Here is a 20776-nt window from a genome sequence, read left to right on the forward strand (position 1 = left end):
TTATTTAAGCTAGAGTAGACACCATGTTTGATTAACATTTTCTCAATTGGTATGAGATTTGGTTAAGAACTATCAATTGGTAGGAGATTTGAATCATAGAGTTGTAACAAATAATTACTCAAGCATACATTCAACACCAATCAAGTTAATGCTATTTATTACAAGTCACACTTTAAACCCATTAACAATCCTTGTAACAGATAAATACTCAAGCATGTATTAAGCACCAATCAAGTTACTATTATTTATTATAACAAGTGTCACTTAAGACCCGTCAACAATTCTTGTAACAAATAATTACTCAATCAAGATGTCGTAAATACAATGCCATGTCTCACCATGTTCTTATTTCTAAGCACATAAATGCTTAGAACAATCTTCCACAATGATAAAAGTTCATATGGATTGTAAATTGAATAGACATCAATAAAGTAATAGAGTCAAATGAGATCCAAGAAATGAACAACGGAATGAAAGCTCAAACACTTGATTATTGTGTTTGAGCTTCGTCATGCGCTCTAGGGTTGATTTTGAGATTCCATTAGTAATAGGCTAAGATCGTGTAGAAAGTCTGCAAAAATGTCAAGATGAGGAGTAGGATCGCAGTAGTGACCGATGCCGTCAACCATGGGCGAGAGAAAAACTTTTCACGAAACTCCACATACATGGGACGCCAAGGGCTATGATAGTGTTCTAGTACATCGCTTGTCATCTTGTCCCATCTTTCGCATGATTTAATCACAATGTTGGTGTCGTACAACTCGTTCCACAAGTTGACCAACTCAACATCATCCCCGAGGTGGTTCACTATCACCCCTGCCTTTGTCAAGATGGCTACATCCTCTGGTGTGTCAATGAGGGAGTCCATGATGATAGCATACTTAGTAAACTCACCTCCATCTTTGGAGCTTTGTTCATAGGCAAGAAGGTTCCTCAGCACATGCTCCATGCCTTTGTACACGACAATCCGTGGAAGATCAAGGTGAAGTGTCACTGGATGATACTTGATGACCGATATGTTACCTTCACATGCCTTGAATCTGATGCCGACTTTCGATAGTTGGGATGCTGTTGGCAGGCGATCGCGATGATTAGATGTTAGCGTGCCGGCTCCTTGATTCGTCTGCCAAGTCTCTTGTAATTGCGGCTCATGTATTTCGTGTGTAACCAAAACATATTGGCAATCAAGTAGATGATTGCAGTTGAATAAATTTGGATTCCGAAAATGCTTGGGCCAATCACTATGGCCCTTGGGGAATGGACAATTTCTCACAACAGTATCTACTAACACTCTCTGGAGATTTTTCAATTTGACATGGGTAGCTATGTTTGGATGCCTATCAGTTTGGAAATCTTTCAATCCGGAGATCTCTGGATGCTCTGCAATCTTCTTTAGAAATGACATGGGAATTTGGTTGCCTATCAAGAACAAGTCCCTCCAAACTTGGTTCCATTCAACTCCATTGTTGAAGGAAGTGGATAAGTAGTGGGGCATGGTAGGTTCATGGTGGCCCATATGTTTGCTGTCGAACAAATGCAAAATATAGTCGAGTTCCGAATGGTGGGAATTTGAACATGAAGGGCTAAAGAAGAGCAAGAATTCATGAATGAAGATGGTATCGACAGTGAGCAGAAATTTTAGCGACTCATTGGTATATTTTTTGCCCGGGGGGCATGAATAATCTTTTTCAAGATAGTAGGGCTCCGGAATGAGGTAATTTATGAGGTCTTCCACCTCTGATTTCCCATGTCTTTCCATGAAGTTCTTCACACAGAGTGCCTTACGATCATCAAAGTCAAATTTGGTCCCAAGATCGGCATACAATGGTCCGATGGTCAGGACTTCGGGGCAATATGGTCTTTGTTTGTTCTTGAAGAATCCATCAGGAGGAATCGAAATCTTCGGAATTTCCTTGGAGGTTTCCTGCCCGGGTAGAAATTTTGTATTACGGTTATCGGCAGTATTCTTGATCTTTGTTAGCATTTGCTCTCTCCAGCCATTGTCATCGGCAGTGGACCTATATTGAGGATGCTGCCCAATGGAGTGGTTTGTATGGTTTGGAGGGATGGGTTTATGTGGATGCACAGCAGCCCAATTGGGTTGGATTGTAATCCTGGTTTCTTTGTTGATATTCTCCCCCATCTCTTAAACTACTACTAATATTTCTTCTTCTTCTTCTACAACTACCACTACTACTACTACTTCTTCTTCTTCTTCTTCACTAATACTTTCTTCCTCTTTTTCTTCTACTTCTTCTTCTTCTTCACTAATACTTTCTTCTACTTCTTCTTCTTCTTCTTCACTAATACTTTCTTCCTCTTTTTCTTCTTCTAAACTGATAAATTTCTTGTAGATTATCAAACTACCATCCATTCCTCTTTTTATACACCTTTTAAGTGTTTATGTATTGGTGTGAACACATTTTGGTGGTGGCATCCAAGAAAAGTCAAGGGTAGGGATGTCAAGACATTTTTGGTGGTATCCAAGCAGAGTCAAGGGTGGAAGTTTTGCTACCAAAATTGATGACATCAATATAGAAAGGCTCCTACCCTTGACTCTTATTGGATCCCACCAAAACGTGTTACGACATCAATATGTAAAGACTTCCACGCTTGACTCTTCTTGGATCCCACCAAAACGTGTTACGACATGAATATAGAAAGACTTCCGCCCTCGAGGCTTTGTGTATCGGACCAGAACATGTTATTTACATCAATATAGAAAAACTTCCACCCTTGAATCTTCATGGATATCACCGACAGATGTTGACAACGTCAATAAAGAAAACATTCCACCATCGAGTCTTCATGGATCCATCAAACCCAACTAAGAACGTTCTCAATAAGCTTATGTCATGTGATAGAAGAAAAGGAATATCCAAGTCTAGAGTTATAGATGACCAATGATTGAGATAAATCAGATCTAGTCCATATATATGAGTTTCAACTTAAGATACTTTTTTGTATGCTCAAGTTGTTAGTTGTTCACAAATCTTTGATTCAACTTCCATCTTCCCAAATAATACTTTTGTGGCATATAGCTTCTATGTTTAAACAATTACTAATAATGTAATTTTAAATAAAATATATCTACCAGGAGACAGAAATATGAGAGAGAGAAAAGAAAGAAAGAAAGAAAAATATATTAACGTCTTCTAAGGCCAAAATTGGCCCGTGAGACAATTGGTTTACAACAAAAATGGGGTATTTACCCATTCATCGAAAGAAAAAATAAAAACAAAACAAAACAAAATAAAATAGAGCTTAAGCTAAATGGTTCTAGTAAAAGAAACATGTTCTATAAGGAAATGGCTTTATACTAGACCTAGTTTCATTTCTATCCAAGTCTCTCGAAAAGAAGCGGGAGGTCAAAGGGTTTCGATGTATGGGAATTTGGAGCATATGTATGGAGCCCGGAATGAATGTCATTTTCCTATATTGTATGCCTACTATGATATTATCTTTGTCAAATAGGAATGTCGAGTATATTATTGTTATCCAAATAGAGGGTAGAAATTTTCCATATATATATATATATATATATCGATTTTGTGTATCTTCAAAGGTAATATTCATCAAATCAAGAACAAAAAATTGAATATATGTAAGTTTCATGCTACTGAATTCCTAATTATTGCATGTACTCATACGTATTCATAATGTGTAGATTGCAATGAATCAGAATTTACTCTTCATGGTTCACATAACCTTTAGCAACAGGGATAGTAAATAACAAACATGTTTATCTGTCTTTTAAAGGGAAATATAGGAGCAAATTAAAATTATGAAGACCTTATGTAACATCATAAGGTAACTTCATATATATGACAAGAATAATAATTTGTCAGAATATCAAAAGTTCTGTATATGGTGAATAAAGGCAATACTTTGACATTGTGGGTCAACATTTAACATTTTTCAAGGTTAAATGTGCAATTAAACATCAAATTGATGAGAAACAAGAACATGTCAATAAAGAAAGCTTTCCAACCTTGAGTCTTAATGGATCACCAAAACCAATTGAAGATGTGCTTCAGCAAGCTCGACCATCATTTGAAAGAAGAAAGGAATATTCAACTCTGGAGTTATAGATAGCCAATGATTAAGGTAAATCAAATGAGAAATCACACGATCTAGTCTATAGATATGAGTTTCAAGTTTCAACTTACAATGTTTTTTTGTATACTCAAGTTGTTCACAAATCTTCATGCATTATGCCTAATATTGCTTTGATAGATATCACGTGTAAGAAATATATTTGAAGATATTAAAATATGACCAACTCAATGTATTAATATCCAAGTGTTCTAAATTCTAAAGAGAGATAAAAGTTGTAACATAAAGATGTCTATCTACTAAGATCAAGGTGTCCATCGGGGTCTGAAATTGCTCAAACTAAAACAAAGGATTCGAAAAAAAAAAAAGATGAATTGATTCAATTCATACAATGTAAAATTTTAAGAGATGTGGTGTTAATGAAAGACTGTGAACAATGTTGGGGAAAAGGCCATCAATATAATTATGTGCATCCACATCATTGTAATAAGCCATGTAATAATGTTATGTATTGTATCCATATGTATACCTATTTTGCAATTCCATGGTCATATGTGTGTATCCCCAATTTGCCTAGTGATAATTTTGCCTCATATGTGTAGGAGCTCTTTTTGACTTTGGAATACTTTTTGCTCTTTTTGGGATCCCCAACATTAGGAAAAGGGATCCTTCGTAGGCTTTCTTGATTCCCAACATTAGGAAACATTAATCTTTAAAATATCCAAGTGTATTTGAAAAGTTCTTGATGGGCAATAATTATGTGGGAGAAAATGGCAAAGAGAAAAAAAAAATGCTGCTTTGAAAAGTAGGTGGCATTAATAAGAATAGGAGACTTTTTTTTATCCAAAATGAAGCTACTTTCCCATTAGTTAGGAAGGTAAGAATAGGACACTTATATTTTTAATGTAGCGCTACATCATCATCTGATTCATAATGCTACTAAATAATAATTTAATTTTTAAAGAATTGAAATTACTGTAATCTTTATCGATTACAAATCCACACAAATATGTCACTATGACATTGTAGTGATCTACTAGGACTTTCCTTCGTGTGTGAAATTTACTAGCTTTCTTCGCTCCTACAACGGGGGGACAACCTCTCTTTCCACTTCTTCAAGAAAAAGGAGTGCTCAACAAGAAGGAATAGGACCCCCTTCTTTTCTTTTCTTTTGTTGACTTCACGCACATAACTCTTTCCTAGTAGCTTACCTACCTACTCAAATACTCAGTCAAGATCACAAAAATGAAAGAAGATGAGTTCTCGAGCCCAACAATTCAAGAATTGATCAAGAAATATGCAAGAGAGCATTTGATCTTTATGGGAAATGAAATGACTATTGGCCCCATTATGGTCAGGGATGAGGTTATATGGCTTTAGCTCTTCCATATTTGATATCCCCCGTATTTCCATGAATTCCTTCGCATATAATTATTGTTGTTAATGTAATTAGTAGAATTTCTATGATTATGGCATTCTTATGCCCCCCCACCCTCTCTCTTTCCCTCATTTTTCTCTCTATTCCTATCTCTTGCAGACTGCAAGGCAAGACTAGGGTTTGTGCTTGACTTGTAGAAGAAAGCATCAAGTTTGTGCCCACCAAGAAGAAGAAGTTTAAGGGAATTTCAACAAGGAAATCAACCTTAGATGTCAAATGGATCAATCTAAGTATTGTACTAAAGAAGACAAATGGAGAGAAAACATGATAATAAGGATCAATAATGCTACTGATGCTCATACAAATGTGTCCAATGAAAGTTCAAAGATTTCTATTGTTGATCATCATAAGGCTACATGCGCGTTGAAATTCATGGAAGCAGCTCATGAAACGCGACTTCGATGACCCTTCTAATCTCGAAATCCATTATTCAAGCCTTTGGACTTATGGTCACTGTTGATACCATTTTCATTTATGAAATGTTGTTGTGTCTATGGATTGAATGTCAATATGAAACTTAAGAATACAAATCCCAACTCAAGGAATACAAACACTTCTACACATTCTGCAAAACTGAAATCACAACCAACCAATTTCTTAGGGACTCGTTCTTGATGGGCAACCAAATTCCTATCTCATTTCTAATGAAGCTGGTTGAAGAGTTTCCAATGAAACCCAACATAGAAAAGGATAAGCTCAACAAAGTATTATTGGGTTGGGACTCAGACATTCCTTTCCGTTTGCTCACGAAACCTTTTTCCGTTAGATGCTTCTCGTAATCTCGAAGCCACTCTTGAGTCTTATCTATGCGTATGATCTCTATGCTCTGTTTCACTCCATCCCAATGTCTTGTCTTTTACTACATGCCAATCTCTTGTCCTTCACTCCATCCCATCCCAATGTCTTATATTCTTTTGGTTATGTGTAAGTTTCCCTGGTATTGTTTCTTTATCTCATCTATCTCTCATAATCATTCATCAATCTGATTTTCTCTCTTCTGCAGACCTTTGATCTCTTCTTCTCTTCCTCTTCTCTGTCTGCATTTTGTCTACATCCGAATTTTGTTTTTTGTTTTGTTTCATCCATCCCTGCTTTTGCCTTCATCCTCACAGATCCTTATCTGCAGGAGGAGGAGAAGAAAAAAGATGAAGGAATTACTCAGGGAGAAAGATTTTAGGGTTTCGAGGCACAAGAACGTCGCAGAATTAGGAGGCCAAACGGGCATGAGATCTCTGTAAGAGTCAGTCTCGTCCGGCCATTTTGGGACTATAGAAGATCATCTCTGTGGCATGAGTTAAGGGAAGAGGAAGAAACCCTCCTCGAGATCATTATGTACATGATTGATAAACACCATGGCTCTGCAGGAGCACCAACCTTTGGGAAGATAGCTGTGCGTGCTGCCATCTTAACTATGAAGAAGAGAATTCATTACATGATTCGCAGTGTAACAATTCCCAATTTTATAGGGAGCGCTGCAAAATGATTTGCCATTTTCACAGAAAGGGTTATCAAAGGAAATTGTTTTGGAAATCAATATTTTGATAATTAGTTACTGTTGAACTCAAGGCCTTCAGTAATTAAAACCTGCTGCATATTAGCCCTTGGGCCTCGACCAAATACAGAGGTCGATGGGTCAAACTGACAACAGTTGCTCAACCAACAAAAATATAGGAGATAAGAATAGAGTGAAAAATAGGGGAAAGAGAGACCATAATGAATGCCATATTTGGTAGGAAGCAAATGATCTATTCCATTTTTAGTTAATTCTTGTACCACTTCAGAGAGTGACCGCGGACTCTGATACAGGTAAGCTTCTTGATTTTGAGAGGTGAAGTTGTTTTTCAGTGATAAGGAGATTTTTAGTCCAACTTGCTTGTGCCTCCCTCTCTGTGGACCATGTGCTGGGCCGGGTAATGACAAGTTGTGATTAACGTCAGTGATCACAAAACACATTTGTGAAGCACAATACCAATTATAATAATATGGTCACACTTGTACAACATATGTAAAATCTGATCAGAATCAGATAGTCTCGAAGATTCTTTGAAAGTTTCAGTGCATGAAAAATAGAAAGAGTCGAGTAGATGCTTGCAAATATTGATCAATGTTGTGTTTTTGAACCGAGAAGAGTTCATAAATATCCTCTCCGGAACTTGGGTAGAGGAGAATGGATTATGGGTTGGGGTATCGATAGAAACAGCAAGAATTCGTGAATCGACAGTGACTAGAAGTTGGAGCCAGTCGAAATCAGATTGGGGGAGGTTGAGATTATAGATGTGGCTAAGTTCATCCTATTGATGAGAGGTGAGGTCTTGTATGAGGTCTTCCACCCCGGATATCCCATGTCTTTCCATGAATTTGTTCACACATAATGCCTTTCAATTATCAATGGGGGGGCCCAAGATTTTGATACAATGGACCAATGGTCAGTATTTTAGGGTAATAAAACTGTGGCTTCACTTCCACCAATGCTTGGGGAGGCATCAAACTCATCCAACTCTCATTGAAAACAGCTGCATCAACATGCACATTGATCATCTCCTTCATGTAGTGTCCCCATTCATCTTTGGTGAAGTTGGGTTGTTCATGAAGTCGCACAACTGGGGTGGGTTATTTCATTGGAATTGTAAGATTGATCTCCTCCTCTTGTTCTTCTGTTGGGCACTAAGTTGATACTTTATTGTAGGATTAGGTTAAATAGTACCACTCTTCTTTTTATACATCTCTATGAGTTCCTTCCCCAGATGATTAGAAAGTCTATATTCTATCTATTTATCTATCTATGATAAGGAGAGAGGAAGAGAGAAATATGAATCAGAATCTGTGATTTCTCGAGTACATGTGTGGACCTAAGAATCATGTCATTTTTAAGAGGAAGCACATTCTCCATTCAATTCTAACTAATCAATTCTGGTATGCTTCTTGATTTGAGAGGTGAAGTCTTTTTTTTGTGATGGAGAGAGGGAGCTTTTGAGCCCATGTTGTTAGTGCATCCCTCTCTGTGGACTGATCTGGACTGATCACAACCATGAGATGTCTGAAATCATAGAATAATTGACTAAAAAACAGAAGGGAGTATTTGCTTTCTATGTATAAAATGGCATGATTGTGGTTTCTCTCTCTCCATACATATAATTCTGGCATTCTTATCTCCCTTTCTCATACACATTTTTCTCTCTTTTCTTATCTCCTGCAAAAAAAGACTAGGGCTGGTACTTGTACAAGAAAGCATCAAGTTTGTGCCCACCGAAGAAGAAATTCAAAGAAGAAGCTTAAGAGAATATGAACAAGGAAATCAACCTTACACGTGAAATGGATCAATCTAAATCCTGTACTAAAGAAGACAAATGGAGAGCAGACATGATAATAAGGATCAATGAGACTAATACTAATGCTGATGCACATGTGTACACCGAGATTTCGAAGCCTCCAAAAGCATTAGTGGATGTCAAGCCAGAGTCATATCGGCCTCAGATCCTGACGATCGGACCATTACATGAAATGCTTAGTGGGAGCCCTGTTCTTTATGATTGTAAGGCATTGTGTGTGAATAAATTCATGAGAGGACATGAGATATCAGATGTGGAAGAGCTCATGCAACGCCTCTTCTATGACCCTTCTGATCTTCACATCCATTATTCAGGCATTCCCAAATATAGTTCTGAGTCCCTTCAACTTTTGGTCACAGTGGATACCATCTTCATTCGCGAATTCTTACTGTTTATGCCGACTGAATGGGATTCCATACTCGAGGAACACACCCAGTTCTGCACACTCTGCAACAATGACATCACATACAAGCAAGTAGGGAGGGACTTGTTTGTAATAGGCAACCAAATTCCCATGTCATTTCTAGTGAAGCTGATTGAAGTGTTTCCAAAGAAACACGAATTCAAATGGGATGAACTCCAGGAAGGATTGTTTTATGCTGTTGCAACAAATGATCCATTCCTTATCAGCCAGAGTTTGTCCCTAACAGAGATTGTCCAGATTTTTGAAACTCCCGAGTTTGTCAATTGCAATCATCTACTTGATTGCCTATATGTTTGGGTAGTCAGGGAACGATTACAAAAGAATGGGAGTAACGGCATGAATCCTTGTAGATTCCCACGACTACAGAATCTTTTCGGGATGAAACAATCACCTCGAAAGAAAACTAAGTTTCGTGATCGCCTGCCAACAGCATCTCAGCTCTCTAGAGCCGGCATCCGGTTCAAGGCAGTTGAAGGTGCCATAGCAGTGATGGACTACGACGAGAGTAAGCATCGGTTCAATCTTCCACGGCTTGTTGTGTACAATGGCACGGAGGATGTGCTGAGGAACCTCCTTGCCCATGAACAAACCTCCACAATCAGAGGTGAGTTCACTAAGTATGCGGTCATCATGGACTCGCTCATCGACACGCCAGAGGATGTAGCGATCTTGACAAAGGCGGGGGTGATAGAGAATCACTTGGGCAGTGATGAGAGGTTGGTCAAGATGTGGAACGACATGTGCATAACTGTCTGGAATCGACCATGTGAGAGATGGGACAACATGATACGCGATATACTGCACCACTATGAGAACCCTTGGCGTCCGATGTATGTGGAGTTTCGTGAAAAGTATTTTTCTCGGCCATGGCTAACGATTTCGCTCCTTGTGGCATTTCTACTGCTCCTATTCTCATTATTGCAAACAGGCTATACAATCGCTGGCTATTACCAATTTTAGCCCTAATTTGATGACCGAACCTTCCTCAAACCCTAGGGCAAAAATTAAAAAGCTTTGTTATTTCTGTTATTTTTCATTCATTTGGGATTTCATTGTATGTTATTTCTGTTATTTTTCCATTTGCAGTGACAAGGAATAGGAGTCCTATGGACTCATAAAAACATGGTCGAATATGCTATTTGCAAGATTGATCTCCTTATTGCATATATATTGTGACCCCATCTCTTTACCTTCTTCTTCTGTATGTACTAACTTGATACTTTCTTGTAGATTAAAGTCATTTACATTAAGTACCTCTCCCCATTTCACGCATCCATGACTTCTTGCCCTCACACTGTATGGTGATATGAATAAGGTCTCCATTATTAGCAGGAATAATTTGAAAAAAAATGGGGATGAAACGGCTCCTCAATGGTTTGCATGGTGTAATTGTTTGAAAGCAACTAAGTATGAAAATAACGGATTCTTCTTGTACATTTACCAGAAGAAAAGCCATAGCTTTATATGGAAGGCAGAGAAGGAAGAAGAGGATAAATACCACCATTCTGTACATCCGTCAATGCCCTTTACGTTCACAAAATTCACACATACTGATACAAGACATGCCAATGACCCCTCATGCTCAAAAAGCGAAAGAGAAACCAGAGGAGGAATTTTAAGATACCTAATGCTCAAAAATTTTAAAAAAAGAAACCAAGGGAGCCAAGTTCCAACAACCGATGAAAATTTCTCAAACCAAACACAAATGATTTGAGAAAAATCAGAGGCATTGAATACTAATTAAATGTTTGAAATTAGTACTAGTAAGTAACTATGGAAACCATGTGTGTGAAGCCAAGAATCATGCCATTTTCCACTCAATTCAAGCGAGAGAAATCTATGGACTAAATGAGAAAAGGAAACAGAAAGCAAAAAGCAAAAAGCAATGGAACAAAATTGAAGTTTTTTCATCTCCCATGGCCTCATGAAATCGATAAGAAGGATTTCTTCACACAGGTTTCCACTCCTTTGAAATGGAGCCATTGATTTTACTGTGACAAGCCTTCCGCGAGCTTTTCCCTGCTCTCTCACGAGGCTGAAAACTATGCTTCCAAATTCTTTTCCTTGCTATTCTGTCAGTTAAATCAAATCAGATCAGATCACACATTTTGTTGGAGTCTGAAGGCTATTTCTTTCAAAGTATATATAAAAACCCATTCTTTCATATGTCTTGACTCCACCAATATAATTAAAACCAAACGCATTGCATAAAGATTGATTACTGATATTTGCTCTGTTTTTACTGAAGGCTACCAGAAATTGTTATTGTTATTGTTAAAGTACACATACATTATGTAAAGTTGTTAATTGTTATTTTTAACTAACCATTTTCCTGTGACCGTTACTGTCAATGTACAAGAGGTTTCCGTCACTTTCATGATTATTTCCTCTCAAATAATTACGCCATGCAAATGATTGAGGATTCAATTCTACGTCTGTTCTTCTCAAACTATTCATGTTAGTTTGATACCTACTTCCTGATCAGAGTTGTGAAATGTTAAATCGTAATGTTAAATGCTGTAGTCTAATTAATCACATTGTCGTCAATATGGATGCTTCAGTTGGGCCCAACTTGGCTAATGAGTGTTTGGATAATATTAGAATTGATCAAACATTCTCAATAATGGTTGTCAAGATCATGGGGGTCTGTCAGGAATGACTCTTGAGGCGAATGTGTGTATGTAACGTTTGATTATAATGTCTTCATTCCTCGAATTGTTGCGCTTTTTGACTTTGGGTCTTTTTGAATCCCCAAGTTCCAACATTAGGAAAAGGGATACTTGTTGGCTTTCTGAAACATTTAACCTTTAAAATATATACAAGTAACGGATAGGACTTGTTCCTTCCTGATGGGCAACAGTCATGTCAGAGAGGAAATGACAATGACAAGAAATACTTTCTTACGCGGCATAGAAAAGTAAGCAATATTAATAAGAATGTGACACTTATATTTTGTAATGTAGCACCACATCTCGATCATCCTCTAATATGAATGCATAGCTTTAGAATCTAAATGGCCAAAATAAAGGAATCTAAATTAATAGGGTCAGAACAAAGGAATCTCAGTGGAAACCATGACTTTATAGAAAACGGCAACAATTTTGAGCGTAAATCGCATCAAAGATGCCAATTACTTACGCATATAACATACTTTTGTGAATTCTCAAAATTCCATCAATGGTAACACCACAATGATGACAATAACACCATTTCATGATCAAAACATCTCATAGTAGACCCACCAGATCATGACAGATTTGTCGTTGTAACATATTCACTAGTTTAATCAGTATCGCCTGGTGTGATCCTTGACTACCATGATTGTTGGCTTTATGTACATAACTCTTTCCTAGTACCTACCTACTCAAAAACTCAGTCAAGATCATGAAAAAGAACGAATTAAGAGTCAAGGATGGAAGCTTTCTATTTTACCATTAACATGTTCTTCTTGTTTCTCATCAAATTGATGTTTAGTGCTCACATTTTGATTGGGACATTGCGATGACTATGATGGGATAAAACAAGACATTCTAAAATCCTTGAAAAATGTTAAGTGTGTGAGCCACAATGGGGAAGTAATGCCTTTATCCAACACATAAGGAACTTTTGATGTTTCAACAAATTATTGTTGTTTAAATATGGTGTAATTATTTGAGAGGAAATAAGCACGAAAATTATTCAACTCTTGTTCATGTGCTAGGAGAAAAGCCATAGTTTATTCAAAAGAACGAAAAAGATGAGGATAACACCATGGTTCTAACATACATCCCATGGTTAGTGGAACGCTGTGGTCATCCAATTTGCCATTTAATGCCAAGGTATTTATATGGAAATCCAAGGTATTTTGGCTCAAACTTAGGAAGACAATGGAGGACAATACACATAGGTTCATTAAATGCCCAACAAATCATCTCATTTGGAATTTGGAGTGTCCATATATATGAACTTCAAATAGACTATAACATGCCTTTTTGTTAGTTCTAACGAAGCCTCCAATATTTCAAGTTTCCATCTTCCCAAATTATGATATCTGAGAGGCATAAATATTTTGTTACAAGTTTTGATTCACAGATTACATACTAGCAACATATTCTCAAATCATGATTTTGTGGCATACAGTGTTTTTCTATGATATATACTGTAGGTTGCTTAGAGGCCAATAATGCAGAAGTAGGGTACTTTCAAACTTTCTAAACATTTCACTTATAAATAAATTAATCACAATTGTTTTTGCCTATATTTCCTAATATGGAATTGGAGTTAGATTAAACTAGCATGGATTGATTGGCGAATTGATATGCTTTCATGGATATAACGTGTAAGGATTATATTTTAAGATATTAAAATATGGTGGGATTTTAAAATCATAATCTGAGAATTTCTAAGATTATGCCTAATGATTTATTATTTCCCCATTAAATCAATGAGAGGGAAATAATTACTTAATTTTAACTCTCATAATCCTTGATCTAAAGAATGGAACCTTTACAGAAGGGGTTGACTTTGCTCTCTATAAAATGGCATGATTATGGCATTCTTATCTTCATCTCTTTCTGTCTCTGTCTCTGTCTCTCATTTTTCTCTCAATTCTTATCTTCTGCAAGAAAAGACTAGGGCTGCTACTTGACTTGACTTCAAGAAGAAAGCATCAAGTTTGTGCCCACCGAAGAAGAAGAAGTTTAATAGAATTTCAACAAAGAAATAAATCAGCCTTACATCTAAAATGGAGCAATCTAAATCCTCTACTGAAAAAGACAAATGGAGAGCAGACATGATAAGCAAGATCAAGAATGCCAATACTAATGCTGAAACGAATGGGTTCAATGAACGTCGGATCATTTCGAAGCCTCCGAAAGCATTATTGGATGTCAGGAACAGTCATATTGCCCTCAGATCCTGACCATCGGACCATTGCATGAAATGCTTAGTGGTAGCTCTTCTCTTGATGAACGGAAGGCACTGTGTGTAAAGAGATTCATGGTAAGACATGGGATATCAGATGTGGAAGAGCTCATGGAACGCCTCTTCGAGGACTCTTCTGATCTTCGCCTCTATTATTCAGACCTTCCCAATTATAGTGATGAAGCCCTCCAACTTTTGGTCACTGTCGATACCATCTTCCTTTGTGAATTCGTGATATTTGTTCCGACTGATTGGGCATCCATACTCAAGGAACATGACTACTTCGACATACTCTGCGACAATGACATCGCAATCAACCAAGTATTGAGGGACTTGGTCGTGATGGGCAACCAAATTCCCATGTCATTTCTAATGAAGCTCATTGAAGAGTTTCCAAGCAAAGACAAGAACGAAAAGGATGAACTCAAGAAAGGATTGCTTTATGTTGTTAAACAAGTCGATCCATTCAAGAATTCGGAGGACGAGAATTATTCTGAGGAGGAGAATCTGGAGGACGAGAATTATTCTGAGGAGGAGAGTTTTGAAATTCTTGAATTTTGCCGTCGCAGTCACCTACTTGATTGCCTATATGTTTGGGTCCTCAGAAAACAATCAGAACAGAATAAGGGACAAGGCACCAATCGATTTCGTTTCGGCCGAGTATCGGATACTTACGGAACAGAACAACCAGCTGACAAGATGGAGGAAGATTTTCACAGTATAACCATATGTCGTGATCGCCTGCCAACAGCGTCTCAACTCTCTAAAGCCGGCATCCGGTTCAGGGCGATTGGAGGTGGTAGCATATCAGTGATGCACTACAACAAGAGAAAACTTCGGCTTTATATTCCACGGCTTGTCGTCGAACATGACACGGAGGATGTGTTCAGGAACCTTCTTGCTCATGAACAAACCTTCAAAGATGGAGGTGAGTTCACTATGTATCTGATCATCATGGACTCGCTCATCGACACAGCAGAGGATGTAGTGATCCTGACGAAGGCGCGAGTGATAGAGAATCACTTAGGGAGTGATGAGAAATTGCTCCAGATGTGGAATGACATGTGCACCAACATCAAGATTCGACCATGCGAGACATGGGACGGCATGATTCACGATATACTGGCGGATTATAAGAGCCATTGGCGCCCGATGTATGTGGAGTTTCGTGAAAAGTATTTTTCTCGGCCATGGCTAACCATTTCGCTCATTGTGGCGTTTCTACTGCTCCTATTCTCCCTATTGCAGACAGGCTACACAATCGCAGGCTATTATGGAAAAGACAATCATGGAGTCCCACCACCACCAAAACCATCTAGCTAAAGTAAGGAAGCTCAGAAACAATGGAGAGTGTAGACTCTTGGAAGATCTAGTAGCCGTAAAATAAGTGACAAGGAATAAGAATCTTATGCACTCATAATAACATGGTCGAATGTGCTATTTGCGATCTGACATTGTACTTCTGATAAATAATTGGTGATTATTGTATTATTGAGTATCTTGTTACAAGCATTGGTTAAAATAAGCAATCATCTTGTCTTCTCTCAATTAAAATGAAGTTTGCTTTGTATGAATCTCATTAGACAATCACGTACATATTGATCTCCCACTTTTAGCCATACAATGCATTGCCAAATTTGATTGAAGACGTCAGATTTAGTGGCAACTAATATGTCGCTTCGTGGCTTCCATCCTATAGGCGACAATGTTGTTGTTAACCATGGGCAAGAGAGAAAAATTTCACAAAATTCACATACTGCGATACTAGACATGCTAATGACCCCTATAGTGCTCCATTAGATCTTAATGCTCAGAAAGCGAAACAGAAGGAGGAATTCTAAGATACCTAAAACTCTAAAGTACAAAAAGAAACCAATGGGCTTCCAGATTCTTTTCCGTGCTATTGTTGTCAGTCAAATCAAATCACACATTTTGTTGGAGGCCGAAGGCTATCTCTTCCCATATAATTAAATTTAAAACCAAAAGCATTACATAGAGATTGATGTAAGTAACTATTGATATTTGCTCTGTTTTTACTGAAGGCTATGAAAAATTGTTATTGTTATTGTTAAAGAGTACACATACATTATATAAAACTGTTAGTTGTTATTGTTAATCGGTCATTTTCCTGTGACCGTTAATGTCAATGTACAAGAGGTTTCCCTCACTTTCATGATTTTATTTCCTCTCAAATAATTACACCGTGCAAATGATTGACGATTCAATTCCATCCCTTTTCTTCTCAAAACTATTCATGTTAGTTTGATGCCTACTTTCTGATCAGAGTTGTGAAATGTTAGTTCATAATGTTGAATGTTGTAGTGTATTTATTTATTGTCATTAATCACATTGTCTTGAATATGGATGCTTCACTTGGGCCCGACTTGGCTAATGTTAGAATTGATCAAAACATTCTCAATAATGGTTGTCAAGATCATGGGGGTCAGTCAGGAATGATTCTTGAGGCGAATGTGTGTCATTTTCTGTAGAAAGCAGCGTCCCCCCAATGTAACGTTTGAGTATAATGTCTTCATTAATTGAACTCTTGCTCTTTTGGACTTTGGGTCTTTTCGCTCTTTTTTGACTTTGGGTCTTTTTGAGATCCCCAACATTAGGAAAAGGGATACTTGTTGGCTTTCTGAAACATTTAACCTTTAAAATATATACAAGTAACGGATAGGACTTGTTCCTTCCTGATGGGCAACAGTCATGTCAGAGAGGAAATGACAATGACAAGAAATACTTTCTTACGCGGCATTGAAAAGTAAGCAACATTAATAAGAATGTGACACTTATATTTTGTAATGTAGCACCACATCTCGATCATCCTCTAATATGAATGCATAGCTTTAGAATCTAAATGGCCAAAATAAAGGAATCTAAATTAATAGGATCAGAACAAAGGAATCTCAGTGGAAACCATGATTTTATTGAAAGAGGCAACAATTTTGAGCCTAAATCCCATCAAAGATGCCAATTAGTTACACACCACAAGTTTAAGAAATTCATACTTGTATTTTAAAGGTTAATGTTTAAGAAAACCAACAAGTACCGATTTCCCAATGGATTAAAAGGAGCAAAAAGTCCCTGGATCCTGAGTAAAAAAGAGCAAGCAGTTAATTAATTTGTTAATTTTATATTGAGGGGGAGGATCAAAAATTGGTTGTTAAGGTCAGTGGGTTCAGGAATGCAGTGTTCCATGAGCTTTTCCAAGACATTTGATTGAGTCAATTCGTCCACAAAGTTTCTCTTTCTTTTTTGTACTTATTTCCTCTCAAACAATTACAGCATTGCTGCACATGATTGAGTGAATTCGTCCCCATATTGCTCATGTTAATTTGAGACCAAATTCTAATCGGACTTAGTATACCTTGTGAAAATTATGTGATGAGTAATGTATTATTTACTATCATTAATCAACAGAGCGCGACACAAAAACAACTTTGCCCAATAAAAAAAGGAAAACTTTGTCTCTAAAATCCAGATCATGCTTGATTGTAATATAAATTAAAGAATGGCACGAATCATATACATATGTCCACACCCAGGAGACTTTTGAAATCGTAGAAAATTTGACTAAAAAAAGGTATGGAATACACTCTTTCTATGTATAAAATGGTCTCTCTCTCTCTTTCTCCATTCATATGATCCTGGCATTCTTCTCTCTGTCTCTCTCTCTCTCTCTCTCTCTCTCTCTCTCTCTCTCTCTGTCATTTTTTCTCTCGATTCCTATCTCCTGCAAAAGAAGACTAGGGCTGCTACTTGACTTCTGCTAGAAAGCATAGTGTTTGTGCTCACAGAAGAGGAAGTCTGAAGAAGAAGTTTAAGACAATATCCACATGGAAATCAACATACAAGACCTACCTCAAATGGATAAGCGACAATCTGTATGTTCTGTTGGAGATGACTGGATAGAAAACAAGATAAGAAGAATTAATGCGCCTACTGATGCTCATACCAATGGGTCCAACGAAAGTTTGAAGATTTCGAAGCCACCCAAAGCATTATTGGATGTGAGGCCAGAGTCATATCGGCCGCAGCTCCTGACCATCGGGCCATTGCATGACACGCCTCGTGACAGCGACGGCTCTGCCGATCATTGTAAGGAACTGTGTGTGTGGAGATTCATGCAAAGACAAAAGATAGCAGATGTGAAAGAGCTCATGCAACGCCTCTTCGATGATCCGCGTTCTTTTCTCGACACCCATTATTCAAACCCTCTGGACTATAGCCTTGAAAGGCACCAACTTATGCTCACTCTCGATAGCATCTTCATTTATGAATTCTTTCTGAGTATGTGTGCAACTGATCCGGAATCCAAAACTGAGCAAAATGGCCACTTCCAAACACTCTGGAAAAATAACATCATCGTGAAGCAATTTTCGAGGGACTTGTTCTTGATGGGAAACCAAATTCCCATGTCATTTCTAAAGAAGCTCATTGAAGATTTTCCAAGGGAACGGAAATTAGAACTGGGTGAGCTCAACAGAAAACTTAGAGAGTTAATCAAAATAGTAGATCCATTCTTAACCTGGAATTTTGAGGACGAGAATTCCGAAATTCCAGATTTTTGCAAGAATTGCAGTCATCTACTTGATTGCCTATATGTTTGGGTCCTCAGAGAACGACCACAAAAGAATCAGACACAAGGCACCAATCGATGTAGATTCCCACGACTACCGGATCCTTTGTGGATGCAACAAGCAGCTGACAAGATAAGTACATGTACATTCCCACGGCTACCGAATCCTTTGTGGATGCAACAAGTAGCTCACAAGAAAATTACAAATACATTCCCACGACCACCACGGAATCCTTTCCAGACAGAACAAGCAGAGTCCCACAAGATACCTATATATCGCAATCGCCTTCCAACAGCGTCACAGCTCTCGAAAGTTGGCATCCGCTTCAGGGCAATTGAAGGTGGCATATCGGTGATGCACTACGACGAGAGCAAGCAGCGGTTTGATCTCCCACGGCTTGTGGTGTACAATGGCACGGAGGATACGCTGAGGAACCTCATTGCACATGAACAAACCTCCAAAGCTGGAGGTGAGCTCACGAAGTATGCGGTCATCATGGACTCGCTCATCGACACACCCGAGGATGTGGCGATCTTGACTAAGGCGAAGGTGATACAGAATCACTTGGGGAGTGATGAGAGATTGGTCCAGATGTGGAACAACATGTGCATCAACATCTCGGATGGACCATGCCAGAAATGGGACAAAATGATAGACGATGTATTGGAAGACTATCAGAGTCATTGGCGTCGCATATATGTGGAGTTTCGAGAAAAGTATTTCTCTCGGCCATGGCTAATGATTTCGCTCATTGTCGGGTATATACTGCTCCTATTCTCATTAGTGGAGACAGGGTATACTGTCGCAGACTATTACCGAGCCCTAAATAGTCATTCCGGCCAACAATAAGGAAGCTTCGGTTATTTGTATTAATTTGTCATTCAGTTGGGATTTCATTGTACGTTAATTTCTGTTATTATTGCATTTGCAGCTCATAACTCTTGGAAGAAGTAAAAAACTTTTAGTGACTAGGAATAAGAGTCTTATGGACTCATTAAAGCATGACCAAACATGGTTGTTGTAATCCCATTTTCAATATTAATTGGTGATTAGTGTATTATTGAGTGTCCAGGTACAAGCATCTGTAAAACAAGGAATCATCTCATCCTTTCCCAATTAAAATGAAGAACATTCTATATTAATCTCATTCGCCAATCATGTACACATTAATCGTATCACGAACATAATTAGGATATACCCCAAAGCATAGTGAGAAATTTACTAAAGAGCTCAACTTAATAGGATGAGTATTGGAAAGTATTATGCACCAATCTTATTTGCCAGAATAGTAGGTCGATAATTTGTACCCCAATGTCACCTTCTTGACACAAACTTCATCTGCCTTGATAAGCTCGTTTGTCATGTGAAAGAGGAAAGCAATATCTAGGTCAAATTGACAAGAGACAACAATATGCTAACACCAATCTAAAAATCTCTCCACCATTAAATGTTTTGCATTCTAACCGAACACATTGACATCAGTATAGAAAACCTTTCACTGTTGATTCATCATGGATCCCACCAAAACCAACTAACGATGTGCCTCAATAAGCCAATCTATCATGTGAAAGAACAAAGGAATATGTGAGTCTAAAGTTGTAGATGACCAACAGTGGAGATAAATTAAATCAAAATTCCCATGATCTAGTCGAGATATATGAGTTTCAACGTAAACTTTTTTTTTGTATACTATAGTCGTTAGTTGTTTGGAGGTCTTTGATTCATCTTCGATCTTCCCAAATAATGGTTGTGTTACATAGATTTTATGTTAAATACATTGTTATTAATAACGTAATCTCAAATCATGATTTTTTGGCATGTTATAGATTTTTCTACTAGAGTTCATTCCTAGGTTAGTAATATAGATTCATTGTGGTGCAATGTTAATGTTGAGATACTTTCCATTTTCTATAATTTTCATAAAGGGTGAGGTCACTTATTTGTTATATTCAATATTTTCTCTATTTGGGCATTATGTATTGCAACTTAGTAGCTCATGACCTGAATCCCATAATACCATTTCTAAAGGGCCAGCTCCATTAAC

General features: G+C 37.7%; 3 protein-coding genes across 6 annotated transcripts; 2 read left to right on the forward strand and 1 right to left on the reverse strand.

The window, feature by feature from the left end:
* Window positions 1–205: 205 nt before the first annotated feature.
* On the reverse strand, window positions 206–2348 carry LOC147865859 (putative UPF0481 protein At3g02645). 3 transcript variants are annotated; one of them, XM_087316203.1, is made up of 2 exons: window positions 2230–2348; window positions 206–2175 (listed from the first exon to the last, which is right to left on the reverse strand). In XM_087316203.1, exon 2 carries the CDS (start codon window positions 2141–2143, stop codon window positions 542–544), a length of 1602 nt encoding a protein of 533 aa, XP_087172329.1. In that variant the 5' UTR covers window positions 2144–2175; window positions 2230–2348; the 3' UTR covers window positions 206–541. The 3 variants fall into 3 exon arrangements, with proteins under 3 accessions (XP_087172329.1, XP_087172331.1, XP_087172330.1); XM_087316205.1 differs by having other exon boundaries at window positions 206–2214; window positions 2275–2337; XM_087316204.1 differs by having other exon boundaries at window positions 206–2217; window positions 2275–2311.
* A 4121-nt stretch (window positions 2349–6469) lies between these two features.
* Window positions 6470–10409, forward strand: LOC147865860 (putative UPF0481 protein At3g02645). Of its 2 annotated transcripts, none has more exons than XM_087316206.1 (2): window positions 6470–7118; window positions 8697–10409. In XM_087316206.1, exon 2 carries the CDS (start codon window positions 8777–8779, stop codon window positions 10205–10207), a length of 1431 nt encoding a protein of 476 aa, XP_087172332.1. In that variant the 5' UTR covers window positions 6470–7118; window positions 8697–8776; the 3' UTR covers window positions 10208–10409. The 2 variants fall into 2 exon arrangements, with proteins under 2 accessions (XP_087172332.1, XP_087172333.1); XM_087316207.1 differs by lacking the exon at window positions 6470–7118 and adding an exon at window positions 7150–7300.
* A 3815-nt stretch (window positions 10410–14224) lies between these two features.
* On the forward strand, window positions 14225–19792 carry LOC147865861 (uncharacterized). The gene is made up of 2 exons (XM_087317557.1): window positions 14225–15467; window positions 17978–19792. The coding sequence occupies exons 1-2, from the start codon at window positions 14225–14227 to the stop codon at window positions 19579–19581; spliced, it is 2847 nt and encodes a 948-aa protein (XP_087173683.1). The 3' UTR covers window positions 19582–19792.
* The last annotated feature ends 984 nt before the right edge of the window (window positions 19793–20776 follow it).

This window comes from Azolla caroliniana, unplaced genomic scaffold (assembly GCF_043228905.1).
Source record: "Azolla caroliniana isolate FFs.n. ecotype wild unplaced genomic scaffold, voAzoCaro1.0.p SCAF_3, whole genome shotgun sequence".
Taxonomy (NCBI): domain Eukaryota; kingdom Viridiplantae; phylum Streptophyta; class Polypodiopsida; order Salviniales; family Salviniaceae; genus Azolla; species Azolla caroliniana.